The sequence below is a fragment of the Anabas testudineus genome, chromosome 7, assembly GCF_900324465.2.
Source record: "Anabas testudineus chromosome 7, fAnaTes1.2, whole genome shotgun sequence".
In the NCBI taxonomy this organism is placed as follows: Eukaryota; Metazoa; Chordata; class Actinopteri; order Anabantiformes; family Anabantidae; genus Anabas; species Anabas testudineus.
In genome coordinates, this window is record NC_046616.1 from 6,100,110 (window position 1) to 6,125,196 (window position 25,087).

General features: G+C 41.1%; 1 protein-coding gene across 1 annotated transcript in view; it reads right to left on the reverse strand.

The window, feature by feature from the left end:
• Positions 1 to 44: 44 nt before the first annotated feature.
• Positions 45 to 25,087, reverse strand: part of prex1 (phosphatidylinositol-3,4,5-trisphosphate-dependent Rac exchange factor 1) — a 67,543-nt gene continuing 42,500 nt past the window's right edge. The window contains exons 16-40 of the mRNA XM_026367610.1: positions 23,673 to 23,818; positions 21,605 to 21,697; positions 19,748 to 19,896; positions 19,578 to 19,663; positions 17,817 to 17,956; positions 16,705 to 16,846; positions 16,272 to 16,447; positions 15,927 to 16,088; positions 15,401 to 15,611; positions 13,975 to 14,260; positions 13,052 to 13,270; positions 10,556 to 10,644; positions 9,947 to 10,029; positions 9,235 to 9,325; positions 9,013 to 9,141; positions 8,882 to 8,923; positions 7,708 to 7,925; positions 7,342 to 7,444; positions 5,520 to 5,663; positions 4,637 to 4,751; positions 4,150 to 4,216; positions 3,122 to 3,297; positions 2,766 to 2,868; positions 2,319 to 2,386; positions 45 to 2,199 (exon numbers count right to left, since the gene is read on the reverse strand). Coding sequence (XP_026223395.1) covers positions 2,157 to 2,199; positions 2,319 to 2,386; positions 2,766 to 2,868; positions 3,122 to 3,297; positions 4,150 to 4,216; positions 4,637 to 4,751; positions 5,520 to 5,663; positions 7,342 to 7,444; positions 7,708 to 7,925; positions 8,882 to 8,923; positions 9,013 to 9,141; positions 9,235 to 9,325; positions 9,947 to 10,029; positions 10,556 to 10,644; positions 13,052 to 13,270; positions 13,975 to 14,260; positions 15,401 to 15,611; positions 15,927 to 16,088; positions 16,272 to 16,447; positions 16,705 to 16,846; positions 17,817 to 17,956; positions 19,578 to 19,663; positions 19,748 to 19,896; positions 21,605 to 21,697; positions 23,673 to 23,818 — 3,281 coding nt within the window. The 3' untranslated portion in view covers positions 45 to 2,156. The remainder of the gene's footprint in view (positions 2,200 to 2,318; positions 2,387 to 2,765; positions 2,869 to 3,121; positions 3,298 to 4,149; positions 4,217 to 4,636; positions 4,752 to 5,519; positions 5,664 to 7,341; positions 7,445 to 7,707; positions 7,926 to 8,881; positions 8,924 to 9,012; positions 9,142 to 9,234; positions 9,326 to 9,946; positions 10,030 to 10,555; positions 10,645 to 13,051; positions 13,271 to 13,974; positions 14,261 to 15,400; positions 15,612 to 15,926; positions 16,089 to 16,271; positions 16,448 to 16,704; positions 16,847 to 17,816; positions 17,957 to 19,577; positions 19,664 to 19,747; positions 19,897 to 21,604; positions 21,698 to 23,672; positions 23,819 to 25,087) is intronic.

Consider the following 25,087-nt stretch of genomic DNA (forward strand, 5'->3'; position numbering starts at 1 on the left):
GAACACCACGTCAGTACTGCTTCTTCACTAAAGAAACACTGTCATAATGAGAACATTTTATTTACTAGCTTGTTAAGATTGCATTTACAACGATAATTTTAGAAAGATTCAACAAAGATCCTTTGTACAGTTTCAAGCAACATAAAATTGCAAATAAAGTATATACAATAAGGAAACATTAGAATAATGTAAATAAATGTGTAATCGGTGACATATTTCTTTGTCCAGCTACACAAACATGCTGCAGTCATTAGCAAATTTACACTCAATTAAGACAAGGTTATCATAACTAATGCTGCATTCAGAGTTTATACAACGTACACTGCTCGGATTAGGAGCAAATTTGATATGGGAAAAGATGATGATGCAAATTGTTTGTCTTTATATCTTTTTGCCAGCTAAGAGATGTTTATTCTCAGTGGCCATGCTACTACTCGGGGGATGTGTGGAGACTATTCCAACATGCTCATCTGGAACCAGACTGCTTTTAAATAAATAAAATGGACCACGTGATCTGCCTAATGAATGCAGCATGCTGAGAAAGACTGTTGAAACGCATGTCAAACCATTTTAACTCTCAAAAACAACAAAGTGTCAGTGTCGTTACACTCCGCAAAGAGAAACTGTTTCTCTTCAAATACAGTCATGAATACAAAATGTTTTATATACTATATTATTATTTCCATAAAATAATGCATTTTAATTTATAGCATTACTCTGCTGCTGTAAAACATATCCTATCTTTTGCTCTGACATTGTTACAGTTTGTATGTACAAGAAATTAAAATCTTCAGTAAAATAATGTTACTGGGATTCAGTCCTGAAACAATCTCTTTGTTTACGTCATCCGCAAATTTCTTACAGTACTTTTTGCTAACACAGCAACTTGTATGGACCAATCATTGTGCTTCTTTTAATACCTACAGTACATACTACAGTCCCAAGACAACATAAAAGCCAATTTAAAAGTCATCATAATGTCTTAACAGAAGGTAATCCTTCAACTAGTACATTTTAATTAATATATTAATAATTTAACAATTATTCAGAATCCCAACCTGTCAATCTGGCTGCTTACTAACAAACAGCCTTGTATAGTTTGTTTTAGCTTCCTTTGTCCTGATTCTCATTAGCTAGCTTCTGTTTATCTTCGATTCCCTGCACTCCCTGAAGATATTTTCAACACTTCCTGACGTAAATAAATTCCATACACATAAATAAAATGAAATACACAAGCAGTTACGTCTAAAAAAACAAAACAAAACTGCATGCCACTGGTCCTTTAAATACTGTTCAATACGTAGGCTGGAATGCTTGTAGATTCTTTAATACCTGATATAGTTTAAGTGATTAAACGCTCCTTCTGGACACAATAAATAACTATCCTTCATACAGTGCAGTAATACAGTACTCACACTAAACCTACAGTAATTGCACAGTAACCACATGCAAAGGGCTGAAGAGCGAGTAGCCCCACCTATCACCCATCTTTTCATCTGTCCCTCTATCCCTACTTCCATCTTTCTGTCTGGTGTTTGACTTTCTTGCATCTATTCAGTCTGCTTTCTTACACGAATATCAAATATTCTACTTCACTTGCGGTCCAAATATTAAGCCCTGGCAAACAAACAGAAAATGAGACAGCTCTCTGGAGTTGCAGTCCAAGGCAAAATGGATGACAGTCAGCTACAGGTAGTTTGGTTAATCCAGTTAATAAGAAGAGCTCGGTTATGAGCGTAATCACTGTGGATGTTGTCTCTTCTCTTCTCTTTCACTCATGCTGTTAATACTTTGCACCAGTTGTCAAGTTGCTCATGTCACCTTTGTGCAGGCAGTCCATTCAGTAATAATACTCTCTTGGTGGTTCATCAGTATAGCAGTCCATGACTAGTTTTGAGCTTCAAGCTGTGTCAGTTTCACATCCAGGTGACTGACAAAAGTCATCTGTACAGTTTTGCGTAGCCTCTCTAGTGGTATTCATGTTGGAATGACCCCTGTGTAGCAGGGCGGACAAGAGGTTTTTAATTTTCCATCAACATGGTCTCTTGGAGGAAATCGGTTGATGCTTGGCCTCCTTTGTTACGGTTGTCTCTCATCTTATCGTTCCTTTCCACATTCACCCCTTCTCTTATGAGTTCTTTGCAGTGACAGTTTTCTTAGAGGTCTCCATCTGAAGGTGGCAAACAGAGTTTGAAGAGCCTGTTGTTGAAAAAAAAAAAAAAAACAGTTTAAAATGAGGGAAATTTGCTTCATCTTAGGTCACAAATGATGCAACGGCATGGGTTGATTAGCAAACTAGAAGTGGTTTGATGAAATACCTTGGAGCCGATGGGGGCATCTGGTCCATTACCTTGAGATTTTTAGCATAGAGCTCAACTCTAGCTCCCTGGTAGAAGAATACATAAACGGTTTAGAGCTCCACTGTGATTATTGCAGATTGCTCAATTGCACATCAAACATGAAACAGTAAAGTAGTGGTTATCTAGATCTAGACTAATGACCTACAATCTAACATAGCTGCTCTGTCAACAACTTTAATATTTATAAATGTAGACTTTATTGTGCTGTGTGCACCTCTGTATGATATTCACACCGTTACATCTCCACAAAAACAGAGTTCTATAAGCTACATTAAGAAGACATTATGACACAGCTGCTTCAACATAAAGACAATGGGTGTAGAAAAAAAGAAACTACACTTAGTGAGGAGGTTGTATGATCATTACTGCACTCCTGGTTTGAGATAAGCTGCATCAGAAGTTTACCTGTTTGCGCAGTATGTCTATGGTCTGCATGATGCACCGTGGCATGAGGCCATGGTTCCTGGCCAGGATCATCGCCTGCTCCAGTGTCACACTTAGCGTACATCTGCAAAAAACAAAAAAGCCAAAGTTTAATGCCCCATGTACTCTGTAAGAAACACACACTAATAGACTTGTCCATATGTGCACCTGCTGGATACTTGAAAGCAGAAATTAATTCAGACAGTGAGTCAAGACTGCACTTTTGAGGTTCAGTGGTGCGCGTCATCCCTCCTCCACTGTGTTAATCTTTATTCCACCTGACAAGTCAGTGATACTACACAAGCAGGATAATAATGTTGGCGTGGTGCCAGGCTGACCTCTGCATGCCTGTCCCACACATCGTGATGTGGCAGGCTCCCAGGCGGTTACACAGCTCAGAAGACACACACAGCACGCTGACACCTGACGGGTGGCCTTGAGCACTCTGGCGCACGTTGACATAGGACTGCATTACTCGACAGAGGTCATCCAGTGTGTTGAGGGGCCGCAGCAGCTGTGAGGGGGAGAAAATGAAGGCCAGAGAGGATCAGAGGTTAAATGGACTGCTAACAACATTACACAATACAATATCATAAACGTAGCATCTTATCAAGTCATTTGGACTGATGTTAAGTGTGGAGGAAAAGTGGAAGAAAACATGCACTTGCTTCTTTGAAGACCAATGACAGTGTAATGCAATAAGCAAAATACTAATAATTTAGTTTGAGAGTAATGAAATGCAGCAAAAATGAACAACTCGATTTGCATTAGAAACAAGTGAATTCATCGCTGTTTCAACACTTAACACTAGAACCAAGTAGAGTGGCTGTCTTGTTAAGATGCTGCACCAGGAGAGAACTGAGCAAAACCATCACAAACAACACAAAGAGGTGGAACTCTTTGCAGTCTTTCTTTTGAAAGACAACGAACACCTAAATACTGAAACTACAGTACATTCTATTAAGTTTTAATTACTCATTTCTATTTCAGCTATAGTCAGTTTGGGACACTAGAATTTTCTTTCTAATCTAATCATCACTGACGTTCAAATGGAAACAGTTTATAATGATGTGTTGAGGTTAGTTGGAGTTAATAGAGGAGTCTTGAAGAGCTAGTGGGGATTTCCAATGGACGGAGCAATACACCAGTTCATCTTACTTTTGAAATGGTTGGTTGAAGGTCTCTAACTTCAAGGCCCAGTATCTGTGCTTGCATTTATATTCAGTCACAACATTATATACAAATGAACGTATGTTACAGTATAAGAACAGGATATATTCTGCATGGAAAAAGACTAAATAGAAGGACACATTCTGAGAACAAAGTGTTAACCGTGGGAAACAGAAGAAAATAAGTGTATATCTACCTGGTCAATCTTCATAGCTGTGCTGTTCGAGTCTGTAGGGAGATTGGACTTCTCCAAATAAAAAGCCCTGTTGAGGCAAGAACATCTCTATTTCAGTTTTTAAAACAAATAAAAAAACCTAAATCTACAGACTTTTCTCCTCTGACTCACTTTGTAAGAGAGCTGAGTCATCTAGCATCTAGTGTACTTCACTATATAGGATATGCTTCTGCTACATTACACATCTCATCATTTATTGATGTTACATGAGTAATTTCCAGGAAACTGGTGCACACATATAAGAAATCCACATTAAACCACCACAACAATGGGATTTTGTTATGAACATTTCTGGATTAATGATACCATAACAACCTTGAAAACAGATAAAAGTAAAACAGCCGTTTCTGCTTGGTTATGCACCACCACAGGGTGAACTCTCACTTTAAGGTGAAATGTATCCACAGTGCTCATGAGTAAGCCGCTGGAGGGCTGTGATGCAGTGTACCTGAGTCTGCGGTAGTAGGCCTTGACCTTCTCTAGTGAGACAGCGTTGATGTGCTGCTGGAATTCCTCCATGGCAATGTTGTCCTGCTGGGACACTCCCTCTGGACGCTCCAGTGCTGGATAAAAGAGGCAGGAGGCATTTAGATCAACACACACTGACACACGGTAATGTGACTTATCAAACGTTAAGCTCAACCTGATTATAAAATCAATCCAATCCAATCAATTTTAAATATAATCCAACCCTTGTCTTAAAAATATGCAACTGTATAGATATATAGTGATCATACAGTAGATATGGCAACACACACACAATCACACAAGCTTCAGCATCCGCAATAACAAAGTGCTCAATAACTGTAGCCAAGACCATTTTCCAGTAGATGGTGATGTTGATCCACATATCTGCTGCATGAATTTGAAGCTGTGCTGTAGCACTTTCTTCACCACACAAGTATATCAGGACAATATGACCTCTCTCATTGCGTTCGTGTTCCAACTGGCACTTTTCTATGGAAAATCAATGGCTATTTGGCAGACAGGCATAATACGCTACTCTATCCACTCATACTAGTCCTGCAAAGACTGATGGAGAAATAAAAGGAGCATGGCAACAAAGGAGAGGATAAGGTGGAGTGTTTTAAATGGCCAATAAAGGTCTTCGATGTAATATAGTAAAAGCATGTGAGCATCAGCAAATGCACATATGTGAGGGGCTGAGTTTAAATGATTACATTATATATTATTATAAACAGTATTTATACTAGGTTTGGTGCTGGAATGGAGGTGTTACATTTGCCACTGTTATCTCCTCCTCTAACCCGTGGACCATGGCAGTTTTCTCACTTACTCCAGTATCTCTGTCCCAGTTTGCCCAGTCTTACCTTTGGTAAAGAGGACGGTTTGGAGCTTGAGGCTGCCTCCGTTTTGCAAACGACTGGGCAGCTCACTGAAGTGACAGCTGTCTAGGTACAGGGTGAACCTCAGGGCCTGTCGGGTGCCCTCCACCTGGTAACACACTGGTGTGTCTGCAACACACAAAGGCAGAATAGAGGTTAACACACTTATAAATTAAAATTTGAAAGTCTACACTCTCAAATATATTGGATGCAGAACTTAACATTTCAAACTCCCATCTACCCTAACCCTAAGCATAAATGGACAGAGGTCGATACACAATTTTATCATGCAGTGACATGTTAATGATGTATAATGTACAAAAACACAAGTAGAGTAACATTTTCAGATACAAACAATGCGTGACTATTAATAATTCATTAGTGTAAAGTTGACTTGTGCTGATTCCTCCTTACATTTTCTGACTGTGGCATGTGAGCAGTTCTCATAAACTAGAAAAAATGACCTTTACTGAGCGACCTCTAGGGTCAGTGCTCTTTCCTAGAAAACCCATCAAGCCATAATCCTGTGGAATTGGATGTGATGCTTCACGCTGAACTCAGCTGCCTCAGACTATGTGGTGCTTACATGACTCTAGACTACCTATAGCACCCAAATTGCTGAAGATGCTATTAGCAAATCAATACTGGACGCTGCCGCCACAAACCATCTGCCAACTCTGCAACAGTCTGAGCTGAATATGCAACTTCAGCAAAGCAGTTTGGTTTGGTTTTTTATAAACCATAAAAATATGTCAAAAGATATCAGGGTCTTCAGACAGCATCTACCTATACATGTCTTCTGAATTATAATGAATATAAGTACAGTAGAAATAAACAAATCATTAGTGCGGTCAATCATTGGTTTGCATACTAATGCACAAATAATGCATGTGTACACCAAATACTTTCTGTAGCTGAGCATGAACCTAGAATTGTGCATCCAAGCCTCATCCATTGCTTTGCCTTCTAAAATGGGAAGTGCATGTTGTGCTTTTCCTTTGAGCAGCAATCTCTGCTGGCCATATTGAGGCTGCTGAAAAGAGAACTGATTCAAGATGCAGGCGTCCTTTATATCTCCTGGTTTAAGTGCTTCGTGTAGCCTGCAGCTTGTTGGGTGAATAGAGATACTGTGGTTATTAAATTCACTAAAAAATGCCTAGGTCTTAAACTACTGTACATATATCAAGACAAGGCTCTCACAATGTCCACTTTAAACATCTTGGCTTCACCAGAATGGCTACAGTATGCTAAAATAAATATTCTGACCTTGAGCAGTCAGAGCAGACAGAAGCAATGCAAACCACAAAATCAATTTGTTACTGTCATGCTTCAAGAGAATATTTCTCTACCACAGCGCACACGGATTCTGATGAAAGAATATCACACACCGTAAGTATTTGCATTTCAATGTAATGTGTGTGTGTGTATGTGTAGATCTTTTGGTGCTTTGACCCATGTGTTAGTATTTTTATTTGAAGGGCCCTAAAAGTGAAGCCCTTCACAGCGTGTCATGTGGTACCCGGTTATCTGTAATACAAGGACAATGAGGACTCCAAGAGACTGCATGCTCTGGCCTTGTTTAAAATGATTTATGGGGCCATTATAGTGTTATTTTAGCTTCCTATTCAATTACTTTCCACTGAAAAAAATTAAATCTGCAATGGCAAAATGACAATTTCACCCCCAAAATCTACCATAAATCAACATAATGGAACTTTATTCAGACTTGGTCAAATCATACAGCTGCTCATTAGCAGCAGTCTGGTTTGAATAAACCAAGTCTCTCTTTGTTAATAGAGTCTCTTACTTGCAACGAGACACTCATCCTCCAGTTGCCTGAAGAACACAGTGACTTTGTCCAAGTCCAACAGGGCCGCCTTGGTGTCTTCCAGCATGGTTCGTTCCTCTTTCTGTTGAAGTAAAGAAAGAAAGCTCAGACTGCACACCGGGTAAACCGTTTTTGATAGTTGGAAAGACATCTGCATGGGTAGAAATTCATACAGGCACTGGGCATATGCTTCAGGACGACACTATAGAAAATATACAGCAGTTTATATAACACAATATAAAAGTTTAAACTGCATCTTTAAAAAAACACCAAACCTATATTATAAATTAGAAACCTTATTAGTTTTACTTGATTGACAAATGGAAATATCAAATCTGTCCTCACCACATGTGGTGCTAGTGTGGACTGGAAGCACAGTAAAGCACCAATCGCAGATATCTGTTCCAGCCACTTGTGGCTGGTCTCCTTGCTGTCTTCCTGGTACTCGCCGGCGTTATTGAAGCGCGACCGCAATGCCGCCAGCAGCTGTTCGGCCAGTGTGCACAGGGCACCCGTTGCTGCCTGGCAGAAGATCACATCCCGTCGCAGCTGCAGAGATGTATCTGGTGTTGGGAATTGGACAGAGAGAACTTTTGTCAACAGGTCATGAGTGCAGGTCATAGGAGTATGAAGTGGGGAGGTTATGGAGGAAGGAGTTGAAGAGAGGTGGAGCAGCATAAAAAGGGCAGGTACAGAAGAAGTAAAGGCATAGGTGAAAAAGGTGAAAAGGTCAAAGGGCAGGAGAGAGTGAGGCATCCCAACCTCCCACTTTAACCTTCTTCATTACACATGTGTTGGATCTGCTCCAATACATATACTTTATTCCATTAGCCTAGATCCCCTGAGAGGATTTCTCCCATTGATGAGGACCATATGCCACTGTGCACAGTTCAAAGTGACTGTAGCATAACGTGTTTCAACACCAAACCTCTTTTCTGTAAAAACATCCAAAACAACTGGTGTCAACCTGAATATGATCCTTCTCTGGAAAATTAAAATGGTACCGAAAATACTTTTTTTTCCATGGAAACTAAGTAAATTTAAACATCTGCTTTGTCTTCAGTATAAAGCAGATGTGACATTTGGTATGGGGCCACTGCAGAATCACTATTAAAATAAAAGTGGACATGCATAAATAAAAAAAAAAGATAATACCTAATCAAAATATAACCTCATTAAGTTATGAAAAATTAAATAAGAAAAGACAACTTTAATGAATGTTTTATTGTTCTTTTTTTTAAGTTGTTTTAAGGAGCTGCAGATGTTCTGATCTAGAACTGGCTGTAATTTTCATGTGATGGATGATCTCATTTGCAAAGAGCTCTAAATTGTTGGAACGATTTAAAGTGCTCCAGTTATGAGACCTTTCCTGCAGCTTGAGACTGACTCCTGCTGAGGGAATGCACAACACATTTTGACATTTCTCCTGGTAATTTTATGTAAAATTAGAACCGTGTTCTATCTACTTTGATTATCTGCCACCACTTTCCTCTAACTGTGAACTGTTTGTTAACACTACCTGTGCACTTGAGAAGAGCCAGGAGAAGCTGGTTCTTTCCATCTGTTGGGGCAGAAGAAAAACAAGATGGAATGAGGAACTGTAAATACACAGTCACAAGACAGAAGTGTGCATGTGTGTGTTCCACTCACCGTCCACAAATCTCTGCAGGCTCTCCACAAGAGTTTTGATAGAAGTTGGCAGGTTCCAAGGGTCCTCCTGGATGTTTTTGTTTATGACGGAGCGACAGCGAACTGTCCAGTCCTCCGTTTGGCGAAACTCTGTTCACATAAAACACCGGAAATGTGTGTATGTGAGTTAGTGCAGACACACACACATAGTTATGTGCCCACAGAAAAAAATTCTGTGTATACCTGGTTGGCTGTGATCAGAGTAAAAGTGCTTGGTCTCCTCACAGGCCTTAGTCATGACCGGCCCTTTGAGCAGGTTGTTGATGGAATCAACCTGTGCGTAGAAAGAGAGATAGATCATCTATCAGATCTGCTCTGGACTGTACCATTCAAACACACACACACACACATAGTGAAAGTTTCTGGCAATTGTCTTTCAGCATTAACAACAACACTTGTTTCCAGGCCCCCTGAGCGGCTGTTTACATGTGGAAAGAACTATGGCAGCCAAAGAGGCTGCACCCCACGTGGAGTCAAATGACACCGAGTGATCATAGGAAGAGATGAAAAGGCGGACGGACGTGTTGACCTATCTGTGAAAGCCTGTGTGTCTGTGTGAGCGTGCAGGGGAGAAAAGAAAATGATGGAGAAACAAAAATAAAGTAGAGGAAATCAAGTAAAAGATGAGAGAGAAAACCAGGAGCCTGACCACTGGACAAAAGGAGCTTCACTAGGTAACTCAGCCCAGATGTTGACCATCACAAACACCACTCCCCCCATACCTTTGTTGAGCCACTTTGCAGGGTTGGAGGGGTAGGGGGTTTAATTTGTGTGATCTTGCCTTTTGTTCTTTTGATTTGGTTAAAACGTAGTTGGTTAAATCAATTAGGAAGTCACAGAGTGCAGCAGATCAAAGTCAACTCAGGTTTCACTGCACTCAAACCCCTCAACTTACCTGGTTAAAAAGGTGCTCCAGGCAGCCATGCAGCTTGTCCTGTTTGTCTGAGGGAATCCTCATGTCACACGGCAACTCATCCCCTAGCAGCCGAGAAACACCAAACACAAAGATGAGGAGAGGTAACACATTGGGGCACCAGCATTTCACCTTTACGTCAATGTAAATGAGAGAGAATGAAGGCTGACGAGTCATTTGGGCTAGCCAATCACTGCGGCCGTTTAAAACTTGATGATCATAAAAACAATGTAATAAACAGCAGCAGACACATACTTGGCTCGCTGCGCAAAAATGTGGCTCTGGGGGTTATGAAATGAAAATCTCAAATATCTGACCTAAGTCACCCCAAAGAAGTCTCTGTGGTATTTCTCTACTTTGGTATTCTGAAAACAATCTACTGATCTATTCTAATGCAAACATCTATCATTTCTTGATTTGCTGCTTAGCTTATATTATTATTATTATTATTATACAGCGCTGTCTATTTACCCCAGCATCACTTTGGATATTAAATCATCATTGTTTCACTTGCAGTGAGACGTTATTTATATAGATTATAGATTTGTACAACTATAATTTTCAGAAATATCAATTCACGCCATTTGTTACCTGATCCCATCTCATCACTCCCAAGGTATGAGCTGTTACTTCGCACACTGGTGTAGGACAGCACTGAATCTCTGTTGCTGTTGCACTCACTGTAATAATGTACAGTAAAACACACACACACACACACAGTTAAAATGCATTGTAAAGAAAAGGGTTAATTACATTGTTAGACCACAGAGAGGATTTAGACAGTGGTGTAGTGGTGTCTTGTAATTATGCTGCCAAGCAATCCCTCTGATTCTATATGTTTTTTTTTTCTGATTTACAGTATGCGAGACCAACAGTAATTAAATGTTTCTCACAACAGCTACCTCGAGTTTACACGAAGAACTGGTTCTTAACATTTGACTAATAATAAATACTGTATTTACATTACTTACATTTACATTATTACTTAAACACTGAAATGAAGCCCAGCTGTTTACATGAATTCAGTGCTGCTAGTGTCTTTCTGCACAACCTCTGCCAGCCAAGGACAGTTTTGTAAAATAACTTCTGTCTGGTACGTGATTCGACATGATTACCGGGAGCATGTGGAAGATTTATGTGACTCAAATTATACATAGTTTGTGAGCACGCTCGTGATCCCCTCAGAGGAGCTCAGAATGATTCACAAGCTGAAATACCATGACAAATGTCCTACAAGCGACTGTGAGCAACAAAACGACAACACTGGCTTTGTCTTTTTTACCATTATCTGGTTTGGCTGGATGACAAAATGGGAGTCTGCGGTGGATTTCACCTGCCGGGTTATTCTGTGGTCAGGGCAGGCAGGGATGTCTGCACTTCCATTTCTCTCTTATGCTCATGCTCCCCATTATTTTTTACCTAATATACAACACACACAGTTTCCTCGCTCCCTAGGGGTCATGCATTACTCCCATTCTTGCTATTCTGCATGGGGGGAGTTGTGTTTTCTAGCTGGACTCGGCAAACACTCACAAACACACAAAGAGGTGATGTCCAAATTGAGTTTTACAAACCTTTCAAAGGTGCTGTTCACACTTTTTCTTTTTAAATGTGCCCACAGTGATTTATACACCTTGACATACAGGTGAGAATAAACTCATCAAACATACTGGGAACCCAGCATGTGTTTACTCATTAACAGCTGCCTCTAAGGCTGCTTCTTATGTTGTAGCCACTGCCTGTTCATTCAGTACTGTGTAGTGTTACATGAGGTTTTCACAGCAGAAAATAAATGTTAATAAAAATGTTAAACCACCACTGGATGATTGATTTTGAGTGTGGTGCTAATGGATATATTGTTGCACAATGCAATGCACAGGGGATATATCTTGGTTTGCTTCAGGAAGACAGGAAAAGCTTTGTTTTGGATTTAGTTTAAATGTGCGCTTCTCTGGGGAAACAGAAATGATGTACAGGACTATTTTGTTGCTGTTAAGCAAGAAACTATGATCAATCACATTCTGATGCCAGACAGGATAGAGCTGCTTTCTATCTCTGCTGGATCTGGACACAGTCTGATACCAGACCAAAGGTCTTAACAGGGCCACACACACATACACAGATGCGCATTTGAGAGTTTAACAATTTATGCCAGACACTATGTACTAGACTTTGGAATGAACACATTACTAGCATGTCTTCAGACACGCTTTTCTTTCCATCGTCTGTGTGTGTAGCAGCTATTCTCTCCCGTCTTTGTTCTCCTATTTCGTTCTTCACGGGCTGTACTCGGCCAGTGACCTCTGACTGTCGAGCTCTGCAGTGGTCTGTCACCACACTGGGCTTTAATGTCTGATTCTTTCAGCACAGCTAAAAATAAATAAAAATAAAATCCAACCCCTGCCTCTAAAACACAGTAGCATTTTTCATCACATCCAAACTTTCACAAGTGAAATGATTCATTCACATTTACTATGCAGCCTTGTTCTGCTACTTTAAGTATTTGTTTTCCACTGGGCTTCAAAACCCTGAGTAAACACCTCAGTGTGTGTACCTTAACAGCCTACACTTTCCTTTACATTTTATTGCAATGAGGTAGTTGTGTTTCGCATGCCGTGGCCGCGCTTTAATGACAGAGTGGGCGAGGAGGCCGCGCCCCAAACTTTTGGCTCTATTATACACCAGCCCACCACACCAGCAACCAATAACTACATCTTAGTGGGTGGTGGAGGGTGGGGCTCAGTGGAGCACTGCCCAGTGAGCTGCAAACTCACTGACACACACACACACATGCACGCACATCTGAATGAACTCACAACAAGCAAATGACATAACCAGATCTGACCAAAACATTTTGAAGTAATTTTTAGCCCTCGATCTCGACTGAAACATCTGGGATGAGTTGAAGCCTCCAGCAGGGGGGAATGAGCAGTATCACAGATTTGGGAGATAAAGGAGCCTGAATGTTCTTTATGTTTTCATAGTAAAGTCCACGGATTGAAACAAGAATGTCCCAAGTCTTATCATTTGGTTTATATAAGGCAGCTTACTTATAAAGGAAACTTGACACAGTCTTTAACCAGTTACCTGTAGGAGTCCCTGTAGCTCATGGTGTCATGACCCGAGTCTTCCTGGTCATCCTCGTTCACCTTAAAACAGACCCTCTTAATGCCGCCCTGCTCCACTTTGTCCTGGTCACAGCCATCGTCGCAGGGGGCCAGGTGAGATGGCTGACTCGGCTCGTAGACTGGAGGCTCCTGGCCCTCCCCTTGAGGCTGTGTGGGCTCCGTGATTGATGACAGAAGGCTAAAAAAAGTAATTCCAAAGTTAGATTTGAAAAATGGAAATAAATGTAGATATAAAATATAGCTAATAATGTTTAGGTTAAGGTTAGAGTTGGCCAGGACAGCCCTAACCTTATATTTACTATTATACATGTGCATAGATCCGTTCACAATCAACATACAGTACACATCCATTCATTCACACGGTCCCGCCCCTTCCTCGGCACAGACACACACTATGTCTCTCTTTCTCTTGATGTTACTCTGGCTTCACTCCCTGTTCCTGTAACGGGACCGGCCCATAAATATTTTGGGCCTGAAAAATGTTCCTTTTGTAAATCTTCAGCTTTAAACAAGGCAAAGGTCAAACAGACAAAGAGAGTCTGACAAACAGCCTCGGGAGACTGGTGTGGGGATAACAGCTCCTGGCTTTTTATGCAGAGATCTCTAAATGTCAATGTGAGGGCTACAAAAATAGTCTACGCACATATAAACACCAGTGGAATGTCAATATTTGAAATCCAGCTGCTGAAGATGAAAATACATTTTCTATTTGGATATGAGTAAACACATTCTTTTTATTTGATAGATGGCATATGTCATGGGGGATAAAAGTGAGCGACTCATGTGAAATAGGCCCAAAGAAATATCATTTAAACATAGAACAACGATAGATGGATCCATACTTGTATAAAAAAAAAAGGGGTTTAAAGCTGTAATACTTACACATCTATCTGAGCGACATACTGCCTCATCTCCCTCACAGCAACATCCAGTCGGCTATACAACTGAAGGTAGGAATCCTGGGTTTCTGTGTCTTCCTGTTTGAGCAGGAAGCTCAGCCCACCCTCTCCATGACCACCCTGTCGACTGTCCATCAACCCCTCTCCTCCGTCCACGGTCACCTCTCCATTCCCCTCCGCCTCGTCCCCTTCCAGGCCAGAGCAGTTCCAGGAGGGAGCCCCCATGCTGGTCACACAGTGCTGAGTGTGGGACATGGGGTTCAATTGTGCTACAAGAGAGTAGAGACAAGAGAATAAACAACATATTTCTGTTGGTTGAATGAAACAGACTTCACTCTCTGACAATTATATCTGTACCAGATGTTCCTATGAAGTAACACTCTTGTCTGTTCTACATTTGGACTTGATGGAAAACAACTTCTTAAAGGGCTCTCGTGCAACTTTCATATGTGCAGCGAGAGCAAGATGCAAAATTATTTATTTGGGTTGATTGCCAAAACAAGCTCCAACAACTGTAGATATCCAAAAAGTGCAGACTAATGAAGTTCTTCCAACCCAGAGTGTGTATTAGTACCCAACAGTCACTAAGATTAAAAATAAAAGATCTTCTACGTGTCTTTAAAAACATGTATACCGTATGATTTTTCATTATTTCAGGATATAAGCCTAGTAATTTAATTCAGTTTGTAACTGCAATACTGAAGCTACTAGCTACTCTCACTGGGGAAAACATCATCTCGCATGGATGTTGGCTGGCTGAGCCGGCAGAATGCATACTTGAAAACTACCAGAGCTGAACATCTTACCCGTACAACTGCTAGGCAGATGTGTGACTGGCAGATAGAGCTGAGAGGAAAGATGAGGACAAGGCATCCTGGAGCAACGCAAGCAATGCTTACTGTTTGTCGTCTAGACAGCTGGGTTGCATTTTAATCTAGCATGCTGCAAGCAGAGGGAGTTCAGCAGCCGAGCTTTAAGATTCTTAATTAAAGCTGGGTCAAATAGACAGACGGCAGAATAGTTGTTTGTATCTGTGGAGATCAGGATTTCTAAAGGTTTTTAACCTCTGCCGCAGCAGAAGTGAGTGAATGGTACACATTCCTGCACTGCTTTGAGGCATCTTTGCTGACATCATTCACTTTTCATGAGTATGGCCTGGGGCTAATGGAGTCTTAATGGCACACTACTTGTCTAATTTACTGTGAGAATTCCTGGTGAAACCTTTTGGCTACTAGGCTTAGGTTGTGTTTCCTTCTGTGCATTGATTGGTCATAATGGTAGGTACTCAAAACGATCACTGAGCCTGTGTTAAGTGGGTTAGGCTATATCGTCATATATCGTGAAGGAAGTCTTGGCTATATCTTGGATAGAGGTGTATGTTTATATGTATGTGTGTGTACTGTGCCTACCTTGGTCAGGGTCCAGGCCAAACAGGGAGTTTTTGCGCCCAAAACGAAGGTTGAACGTCCTTCCAGCAGAGGTAGTGCTCTTGGGATAGGAGACCTGCATCAAGTTGACGTGGCAGTTGGTGGGAACAAAATCCATGCAGCTCAGGGGGTGAGGCTGAGCACCAGCCTGCCTGAAAGAGGGCCACACCTTGTTCCTTAGGTCCTGAGTAAACTGGGGGGGAAAAACAACATATACAGTGAAAACCCAACACATACAAAATGAAGGTAATCAGCCTATTCTGATTAGCTTAGATAAACATCAATATTATTCAATAATATTAGTGTGTTTAGTAGAGTGTGGATTTAAATGTCCATTTCCCACTGTAAAGCCTCTGGTGGCTGGAAAACAATAGCCAGTAAGAAATATATGCTGACAAGTGTATTTTTTTAATCACAAGTGAATAAACAAACTGTTTAAAGTGGCATACATCTAATCGAACCGTCTTATATGTACTGTATGTGTCTAAGTGCAAGTGCATCTTTGTACCTGCTGATAGCTGCTGATACGCCGTCGGATACTCTCCAGCTTGGTGTCACAGATCTGTCTGAACTCGTACTGAGGCATGGTAACTACTCGATCGTTCTGGGAGATGAGCTGGCTGCAGTTATGAACAAAGAGACTGTCATCACTAGAAAACGCCTCCAGGATCTGTAGAGACAAGAAGCATTGGAAAGGATGGATCACTGCGAGAATAAAAGTTTAGATGTAGAATAGCAACATACGGCTGTTTTGGTTCTCTCAGATACAAGTGATGTGATACAGTGATTACAGTCAACTTGCCAGCTAACCCAAACACTTTAATTAAGCTTCACCTTATCTTTCCTCAACTACCTTAGCAGTGAGGCTGAAGCAGCCTTTGGGCTCCACTATCTTCTCCAGGACGTGGCTCTTAATGCCAGCAGTGCTGACGTACTCGTAGACCACGCCATGCTCCAGGTGGATGTTATCCACCGTCAGACTAACCAGAGGCAGATCATCAGAGAGGGAAAGTCTCCCAAGTCGGTAATCTGTGGATCATAATATTTCAATTTATTTTCAATTAAAAGTTTAGAAATTATATGAGCTAAAAAAGTTATTTGTTTATCAAAACATCATTAGTTTTGGACAGAAATAAGATATAAATGTCTTTAGTAATGACACTTGAAAGGGTGTACTGCACATCGGCACATGGGCGTCCATAGGACAGACACACTGTGATTCTCTTTCTCTCATCTAAAACTCCTTAATCACACTTTTAAAATAATCCTAAGAAGAAGTGTTTCACCTGTTCCATTGGGGCCGTTCTCCTCATGGTCAAAGCCATTCTCTACTGGATAAGGTCTGAAAGGACTCTCCTCCTTTTCTCCTGCACCTCTTTCTCTTTGTAGCTCTTCCACGTCCTCAAATGCACGATACACCCACTGACACTAGGGGAAACAGGTTAGATCTCAACAGTCATATGAAGTATGACTACAATGTGCGACACATCATTGCACTGGTAAGAAGTACAGAGTATAGTAGGTGATTTAAGAAAGAGAGCAAATGAAGAAATGAGGAAATTGTTGGGTACGTATTTCTATGTGTCCCATGAGGAATGGACACGTTTAACAAATTTGACTGCACCTCCCTGTTTCCCGTCAACATCCCGGCAATTTATCCTGCTGTTTAATAAACAATCAAAGATTTACTTTAAGTCCAAAATAAGGCAGCTCAGCCGAGCCTGTTCACTGGGTGTGAGCAAGGAGGATTAATCAGACGATAAGGCCGGGCTAAATAAAACAAAACACAACACTGTGTTTTAAGGAGGACATCCTACTCTGTCTGCGCTCTTGTGAAATACTGCCTGGGAACACGGATATCTGCTGTAGGAACATCTAAACAACCAGACATGAGTTTTGCATTTTGACATTGACCATGTAGTACAATCCTGAATTTAAATCAAACACGCTTGTCAATATGAATGGATGCTATATATTATATGGGTCACTTCTTTTGCTCGGGGCAGTTTAATATGTTGCGATGAAAAATGTTCAGATTTCATGAGAAAATGGCACATAGTATTTTTAGTTGTAGCTCCTCAGGCCACACACCACTGAAATATGAATGTTGATGGAGAAACACGAGGCATGATACCACCTAATATCTAGAAATGAAACATCCAGTTGAGAAGAGGAAATGTGCTGCACTTGATGCTGCTTCTCAGAATCAGTAGTAGTTTTTTTTTTTTAAGTAACTGTATTTAAACAAAGCATTTTTCTGTCTCAGAGTGATTTTGAGAAACTAGTCCACGCATTTGTTACTTCCAGACTGAATTATCGTAATTCCCCATTACTAGCACGTCCTACATCACTACACTACAAACCCCCTGTGTTAGTTTGTTCTCATGTGTCCCCTCACCATTTGAGGAGGCTCCAGGTCTGTGTGCTGCGCGGTGAAGTGCTCCAGGACCTCTGGGTAGTCGCTGTGGTTCATGTTGTTGCCATTAACTTTCAGGACGACCTGGCCAGGCTGAAGACCTGCCCCGACCGCCTCCCCACCTGCAATGTGTGAACACAGGATCACAGATGAAAAATCCCAGGGTTACGGAAATACAGAGGGACTGTATAAGAGACATTTTATCTCCTTGTGGCCTTAATGTCTGTATCTGTACATATTGTTTTGTTTCTGCAGGAAAATAGAAAATGATTCAGTTCAGTGCTCTAACATTTTGCCCCAAGCAGCTATTAATGTCTGTAGAGCCTGGACGTTCAGTCAACACCTCCATCATCTTCTGCTCTGAACTAAAAATACTAAGGCTGGAATCACTTCCACCCAGGGTGCCAGCAATTACCCAACTATGGGAATACTTGACCCATGGATGAAAAGCTCACGGGGAGACTGATTTTGGATGAGAGAAACACAACAACTGGAGACTCCTAATTCTGTTTCTCACACAGAGAAGACAAAAAGAGAAGTGAGAGTGGAGATGGAGAGAAGAGAGAGGGAGAAATAACCATAACAAAGAAAAGTTAAATCACGTTGCTTGGCCAAATGACAACTCCTCTCCTCACTGCTTTTGTGCGTGTGTCGTATTCATGTCTGGTTTACACAATAGAATTCATGCCCAATCCAAGTTGTTATAAAACCCTTGTTTTCCTATTATGCCTCAGTCCAGGTGATACAAACATCTGGTGAGCTGGTTCAGAAAAGAGAGCAGAACAAAAGTGTTTGTGTCTCTTCAGCTACCTATTGTCCTTCTAGCTGTGATCACAGAGCAGCGTGTGTTTGTGTGTCTGTGCTTCAAAAGTAGCCTTTGGTCTATCAGGGGTTGGAAACCTGACCACAGGCTGTCTGGTTGACAGGTGGCCATAAAAACCTATTAGACGCTGAGCCTAGTATCTCATCTTACCCTTGAAGTCACTCAGAATCATTCTTTTATCTGAAACCGCAAAAACTTTGAAAGCATTTACCATCATTGAAAAAATCAGATCCTTACAAATCTATTCACGGATTAACAGTTATGTCTGTTGTAACCGGATTCTGATTCTTCCTGGGATTTATTAAAAGAAAAACAGATGATTCCTCTATTATACATACAAATGGACGGTTTCCTTTTACTTTTTAATGTTAATAAGATGTGGTGTGATGATATCTTGTGATATGGTCTCTTGAAAATTCTCTCTCTTACTAAACAACCCTAGTAGAATCAAAAAATATAACAACAGGATATAAAAATATATATGTAATGATAAAATGCATCGACTGATATCACTTGAATGGGACCATCTGCCAGGGATAAATACTATACTTATACTAATGGATTATATAATTATAGTCTCTGCTTTAGTCTTTTGCTCATAGCTTATAACAAGCTTGCATGACATGCATGCAATTATGCATGACACATCTGTCAGAGCTTGAGTTGCATTTTGGGAAGTGGAGTTTCAATGGGAAGAAGCATGAAACCCAAATTAATTCAGATTCTGCTGATTAACCTTTTTTAAAATGTCAGTTGTGAGTCAGACAACGTTGAAGCAAACCGTTTTCATCTGTTATTGTTATCACACTCTTCCAAACATGAAGCAGTAATTTTGAAATTAATCCACTTCCCTGAAATAAAAGTTCAGGACTATGGTGACTGAACTGGCTCAGTGAGACAGGTGAATCACTGTCACTCACCTTTCCTGACAGCATGGACATGAGGAGGGGCAGAACCACAGAGTCTGAAGGAGAGCCTGTCTGGGTTGTCAGGGATCTTCACAATTCTGTCAGAGAAAAGACCAGTAAGACCAGTGCACACCGTCTGCATGTGTATGTGTGTGTGGATACGTGTTTTAGTGTTTCCTCACTCCTTGGCCTTGGTGGCGACCAGCAGCCGCAGAGAACGCCGCATGCAGAAGGCCTGATTGATCATGGTTTCCACCTCGGAGAAAGGCCTGAGGAACAGCAGGTCCTCGTTGATGGTGTAGATCTTCCTGCCGACCTGCAGACCAGCCATCTGGACAGACAAACAGGCAGGGAACAAGCTCTTACTTTTAGGCTGCTGATTGTTTTCTCCATCTAAACTCACTGTTTGTATCCTGCTCTACTATTTCCAGGTGTGAACTTCATTCGATATATGAATTAGCTTCCTGGTTTGTATGATTCAAGTTTTTACCTGACGCATTACTCAGAATCAAGTCTCTCTTCAGTACAGTATGTGCCTCCAAGGAGCACGGCATAAACAAACCATAACAGGAGAGAGAAAATCAGTGTGCACAACTCCAAATATTTTCACAGCCTGTTCAGTCTTGTCGTGTATTTTCCAATATATTAATAGTTCTTCATGGAATCAAGATTGGCTATTAGATATTATAAAGGTGCGTGACATTTACACCTGAGTCTCCTGTCTGCAACTTTTCTTCTTTGGTTAATTAAATATAATTTAATCAGTCACGATGCATGTAAATATGTGGAAATACAGTAACAGCTGCACAAATAAATAAAACATCCTCAGCTTTGCAAAGTGAGTTATCACCTTCTAAAATCCCTTTTTTCTATGACACAGACACAGCACCACAGCCTGCTGCATGCCTTTAAATGCAGTCATCTTGCACATCTTCAGTCACATTGAGGGAATAATGCCGCCTCTGTATGTTGGCTGTGTGAGTTCAGTGTCCTGGGCACAGATCCGGTGGGGTGGCCTTGGCTGAGCTGGGCCCCGTCTCTGGATAATGGCCCAGGATGGATGTAGGAATGACTGGGAGGAGCCACCGCCATCTGAATGTGGAAGGGTGTGTGTCTGACTATACAACATACCACCACATACAACATACAACCGCTCTGCACGTGACTTTCTATAACAGTATCATATATTGAAAGAACCCTGTGTGTGAGTGTGCGTCTTTCAGCCTCTCTCAGAGCCCCATGGGAATCAGCTGAGCTTCATTCACTGTGCTGGCACACGGGCTGTGTCACAACTAGCAATCCTGTTATTGTGTAGGATGAATAACAGAGTAAGAGGGGGAAAAAGAGAAATGGAGGGAGAAAAAGGACTGAGAGGAAGCACAAGAGCGAGGATTTACTGAGGTGGAAGCAGGCCGAGGAGAAAAAGATTATCCAGCAACAGAAGAGAAGAAGTGTTATGTGTAAAATAACAAAAAGGTCCATCTTATATCAGAGAGACACAAGAAAAATGAAGGTAAAATCAAATGGTGGCAAGGTATTTAAACCCAAGCAGCTGGGGGAAAGGTTTTTCAATCTCTGGATCAGCAGAAGAGGAAAATTCCACAAACAACCAGGACACCGTCTTGTATTTTCGAATATAAAAACATTGGAAAGATCGCAAAAACAGGCTTTTGCTGCTGGTCATCTTTGCCAGATGTTTGTCCCCTGTCCAACCAGAGTGGGGTGACACGACACAAAAGTTGAATTACAGGAAAAGACAGGCAAATGGTCTAGTTTTAAGGTGGATTTTTTTTTTGTGTGTGGCATTGTGTGAATAATGGCTCAACAGCCAATCAGAGCAAAGTCCTTTTAAAGGGATCACAGGCAGACTGACAGAAGCCGGACAAACATTAGACAGCCATTACCTACTGTAAGTAAAGCCCTGGGGTGGGGAAGGAGATACAGTATGTGTGTGAGAGTGTGTGAGAGTGTGTGTGTGTGTGTGTGTGTGTGTGTGTGTGTGTGTGTGTGTGTGTGTGTGTGTGTGTGTTGACCATTACCTCAGCATGTGAGCCCCTGGTGACAGATTTCACTACAATGGACTTGCTTTTCTCCTCAATCTCAAATCCGTAGTCTTCCTCCTCAGGGTGAATCTAGCACAGAGAAAATCCCCTAATTACTCCCACATTTACACCGGCGACAGATTGTTAGACTTCTTCACAGGTTTGGTGTAATGAGTAAGAAATAATACACATTTTCATATGTGATCTTCATTTCATCTGGTTCACTATGTTCTACAGCTAAGATAAACACTCTTTCTAGCTATCTAACTATCTAACTATGTTATCATGGCTTCGATCCTGCACGTTTGCAATTTGTGATTTTTATAACTGTGTGTCAGGTGTCTTGTTGCTGATGATGTTCTCTCCCTCTCAAACTGTATTCCCAAGTGCTGTGAGGCTTAGTAAAACGCCGTCATCACCAAACACATTAGCCCGACCTCCATTAGGTAAGCTGCTGGGGCCATCTTCCTGCTGCTTTGCCCTGATAAGATAGGGATCTGTGCTGTTACATGAGAGGAGATGGCTGTGGTAAATAAAGAGTTCCTGCACTTCACTTCACTATTCGCCATGAGGTAGAATTAGTTCAGCTAATCAAAGACAAAAGGCTTTTCCACTTCTTGTAGAAGGCCGGCTAGCATGTCATCTTCCCACTCGGATGCATCTAGGTTTCCCTAAAGAAACCCTGCTGCACTGCTGACTTTCCGTTTCAGGCTATGGATAACACTCTCTGCTAAGCCCAGATCAGAGTACTAATTTATGTGGCAAATATAAATGAACATGCTACATCAGCGATGGCAAAAACTACATTTTACTTGGCCCAACTGTACGAGTTGGGCAAGTTGTTCCTTTAATTATGCAGTTTTGTTTACTAAAATAATCTCAGCACATATGTGTTAACCACATGTTCTGATCATGTAACTCAACAGCACAGAAACACATTTCCTGTTTATTGTCTCACAAAATAATGGTGGGTGGGACGGTTTTTATCTAACTTTATGGCACTAGTTCAAATGTGCTTTCAAGTGGTGCTAACAGCCAAATGAGATATTGCAGATTATGGATGTAGTGCTTAAACTTTTCACTTATGGGGTTTGTTCTCCCAGCACCTGTTTTCTCATGTCATGAACAAGGATTGTTAAACGTCAAATTAACACCACAGCTAAAAGGAAATGAGTCTCACATTAGACTTGGTGTTGAGGAAAAAGAAGGAATGTAAATATGCATGCACTGATAGAGTCTTTATGAGGAAGAAAAACAGCTTTGTGCTGATCAGACTGTGCTTTAAAGGGAACAAGGCAGCATGTTAAAAAAAAAAGAAAGACTGGTGTGACATGAAAGGTCACAAGTTATGGCTGTGAAACCATTTTCATGTTTCATATTAAAACAAAACAACGTGTACTAGGCCCTGTTTCATGGCTGTCTAGTTAAATTAAAAGTTCCCATCGTCAAATGAAGACAAGTGTATAATATGTCACCATCTGCTGTCACCTGTCAGTGTTTTATCTGCTGTCTCAGCAGCAACACCAGTTATTTAATCCTAATACCAATTCAATCCAAATGATTATATTTGCACAGGACAGAACAGTCATTAAGACGCATCTCATCAAAGCAAATATGGAGGTGTTCATTTCCATCAAAGCAGCCACTAATTCTGGGAGGAGGGGGTCTTCATGAGTGCATGGTCATGCTAATTCCCAGCACACACAGGCCTAAACAAATTGCACTGATGGATATTGTAGATGTCACTATGTTAGTTCAATTAGCTAATGTAAGTTCTGTATCAGGATACAGGGCAGCTGTATACAACTTTGTAGAAGCAGCTTTTTTCTCTATTGTATGCGTCCTTCCACCGTTTCCCATCCGGCGCTACATTTAGTGTGTTTTCTGCAGTATAACACATTCCTTTTATTATTATCAGATTTGTTTTAAGAGAAAACAAAAACTACAATGTGAGTCTGGCACGTTAGCCAGAATTTGACAATCTGTTTATCCATGAACAATTTATGTGCGAGAACATTTAGAAATGCATGTGTTTGTGTGTGGGTGCATTCGCATTGCAACTCACCACCAGGGACTTGGCCAAGATGTTTTCGATGAGTTTGAAGTCATTGCGTTGAAGCTTGCTGCTCTTGGTGCTGGTTCCCTCGGTCTCCTCATCCGCATAGAAACGAAAGAACTGGGAGTCATCTTTGAACTCACTCTTTTCTAAGACTGAGGACAAAAAAAACACATCTTTTGATCAAAAAAGGAGCCACTGCAGAAAGTAATAATGAGACAAATAACAGTGGGATATGTCTCAATCTAACATTCAGTGTGTTCCATGATGGCACAAGCACTGTTTCTTCAAAGACCTGTAGAGATACACGTGTTCGCCTGAGCGGAATCAAAGGGAGCTGCCACTTAATGTGTCTTCATGCAAACATGTTAATGGTTAATTAGCTCATTAAGTAATGATGCTAGGTGAAACATCTGGAGCCAAAACCACATCTGGGGCACAAGTAGCGCATGCCACGGCTAGCGAGACTCTCGGGACACGAGGAAATAGTCTGTTTTGTTTCTCTGAGTGTGTTTGTGAATCCCACTGTTGTGCTGAGCCTCATTTCAACAGATGGGGCACGTTAAACAGGTGACGAGCACATTATAGATGCTTCTCCAGTCACAAAAGTACTATAATAGATTTGTTTATTGCTTGTTTGTTAAAACCAGGAAATTAGGTTTTCAATTACTGTATGTTACAAGTTATTCATCCTATTACTTTCACTTTAATTTTCTTACTTTCTTTGACACACTCTGGGAGGAGGTAGTTAGCACATTGCTCTTTTTACAGTAATTTTCCAGCCATGATGACTTGCAGATTTAATTTCTTCAGCTCAAAACACTAACTGTGGATGCAACAGCAACAGGTGCAAATACGCAAATAAACCTCAGCTTTTTGGTGTTCGTATTTGTGCTATAAAGCCCTGATGTGATATTTTATTGTTGGACAGAATTAGGAAAATATGGTAGCAAGCAGCATAAAACTGACTTTGAAAAACATTTAACACAGACACAGACATGTCCTAATCCGTCATGTCTGTGTGTGGGTGTCGCTGAATGACTCTCTAAGACCACTGTAACATTTGGGCTTGTACAGGCAACACAGAGAGCTAATGGTACCCAGCTGTTCAGAGATTCAGAGAGCATCTGGCACCCTCAGATCAACAAAAACCTTTACAAAATGATTACACGTGCATGCCACGCCCCCCCACACTGGCCTTACACCATCGTGAACATGACTTATTTCCTGTAAAACACAGAGGCTGTGGCAATACAATGTCATAACGCAACATATTACTGGGGGGTGTGTTAAACCAGAAACTCATACTGTAATACATATTACATGTAATACATAAGTACACACACATACACAAACACTATACCTCTGCTAAATAATCATTTACAGATTTGTTAGCTGACCAAAGAAAACAGGCAGTAGAATGC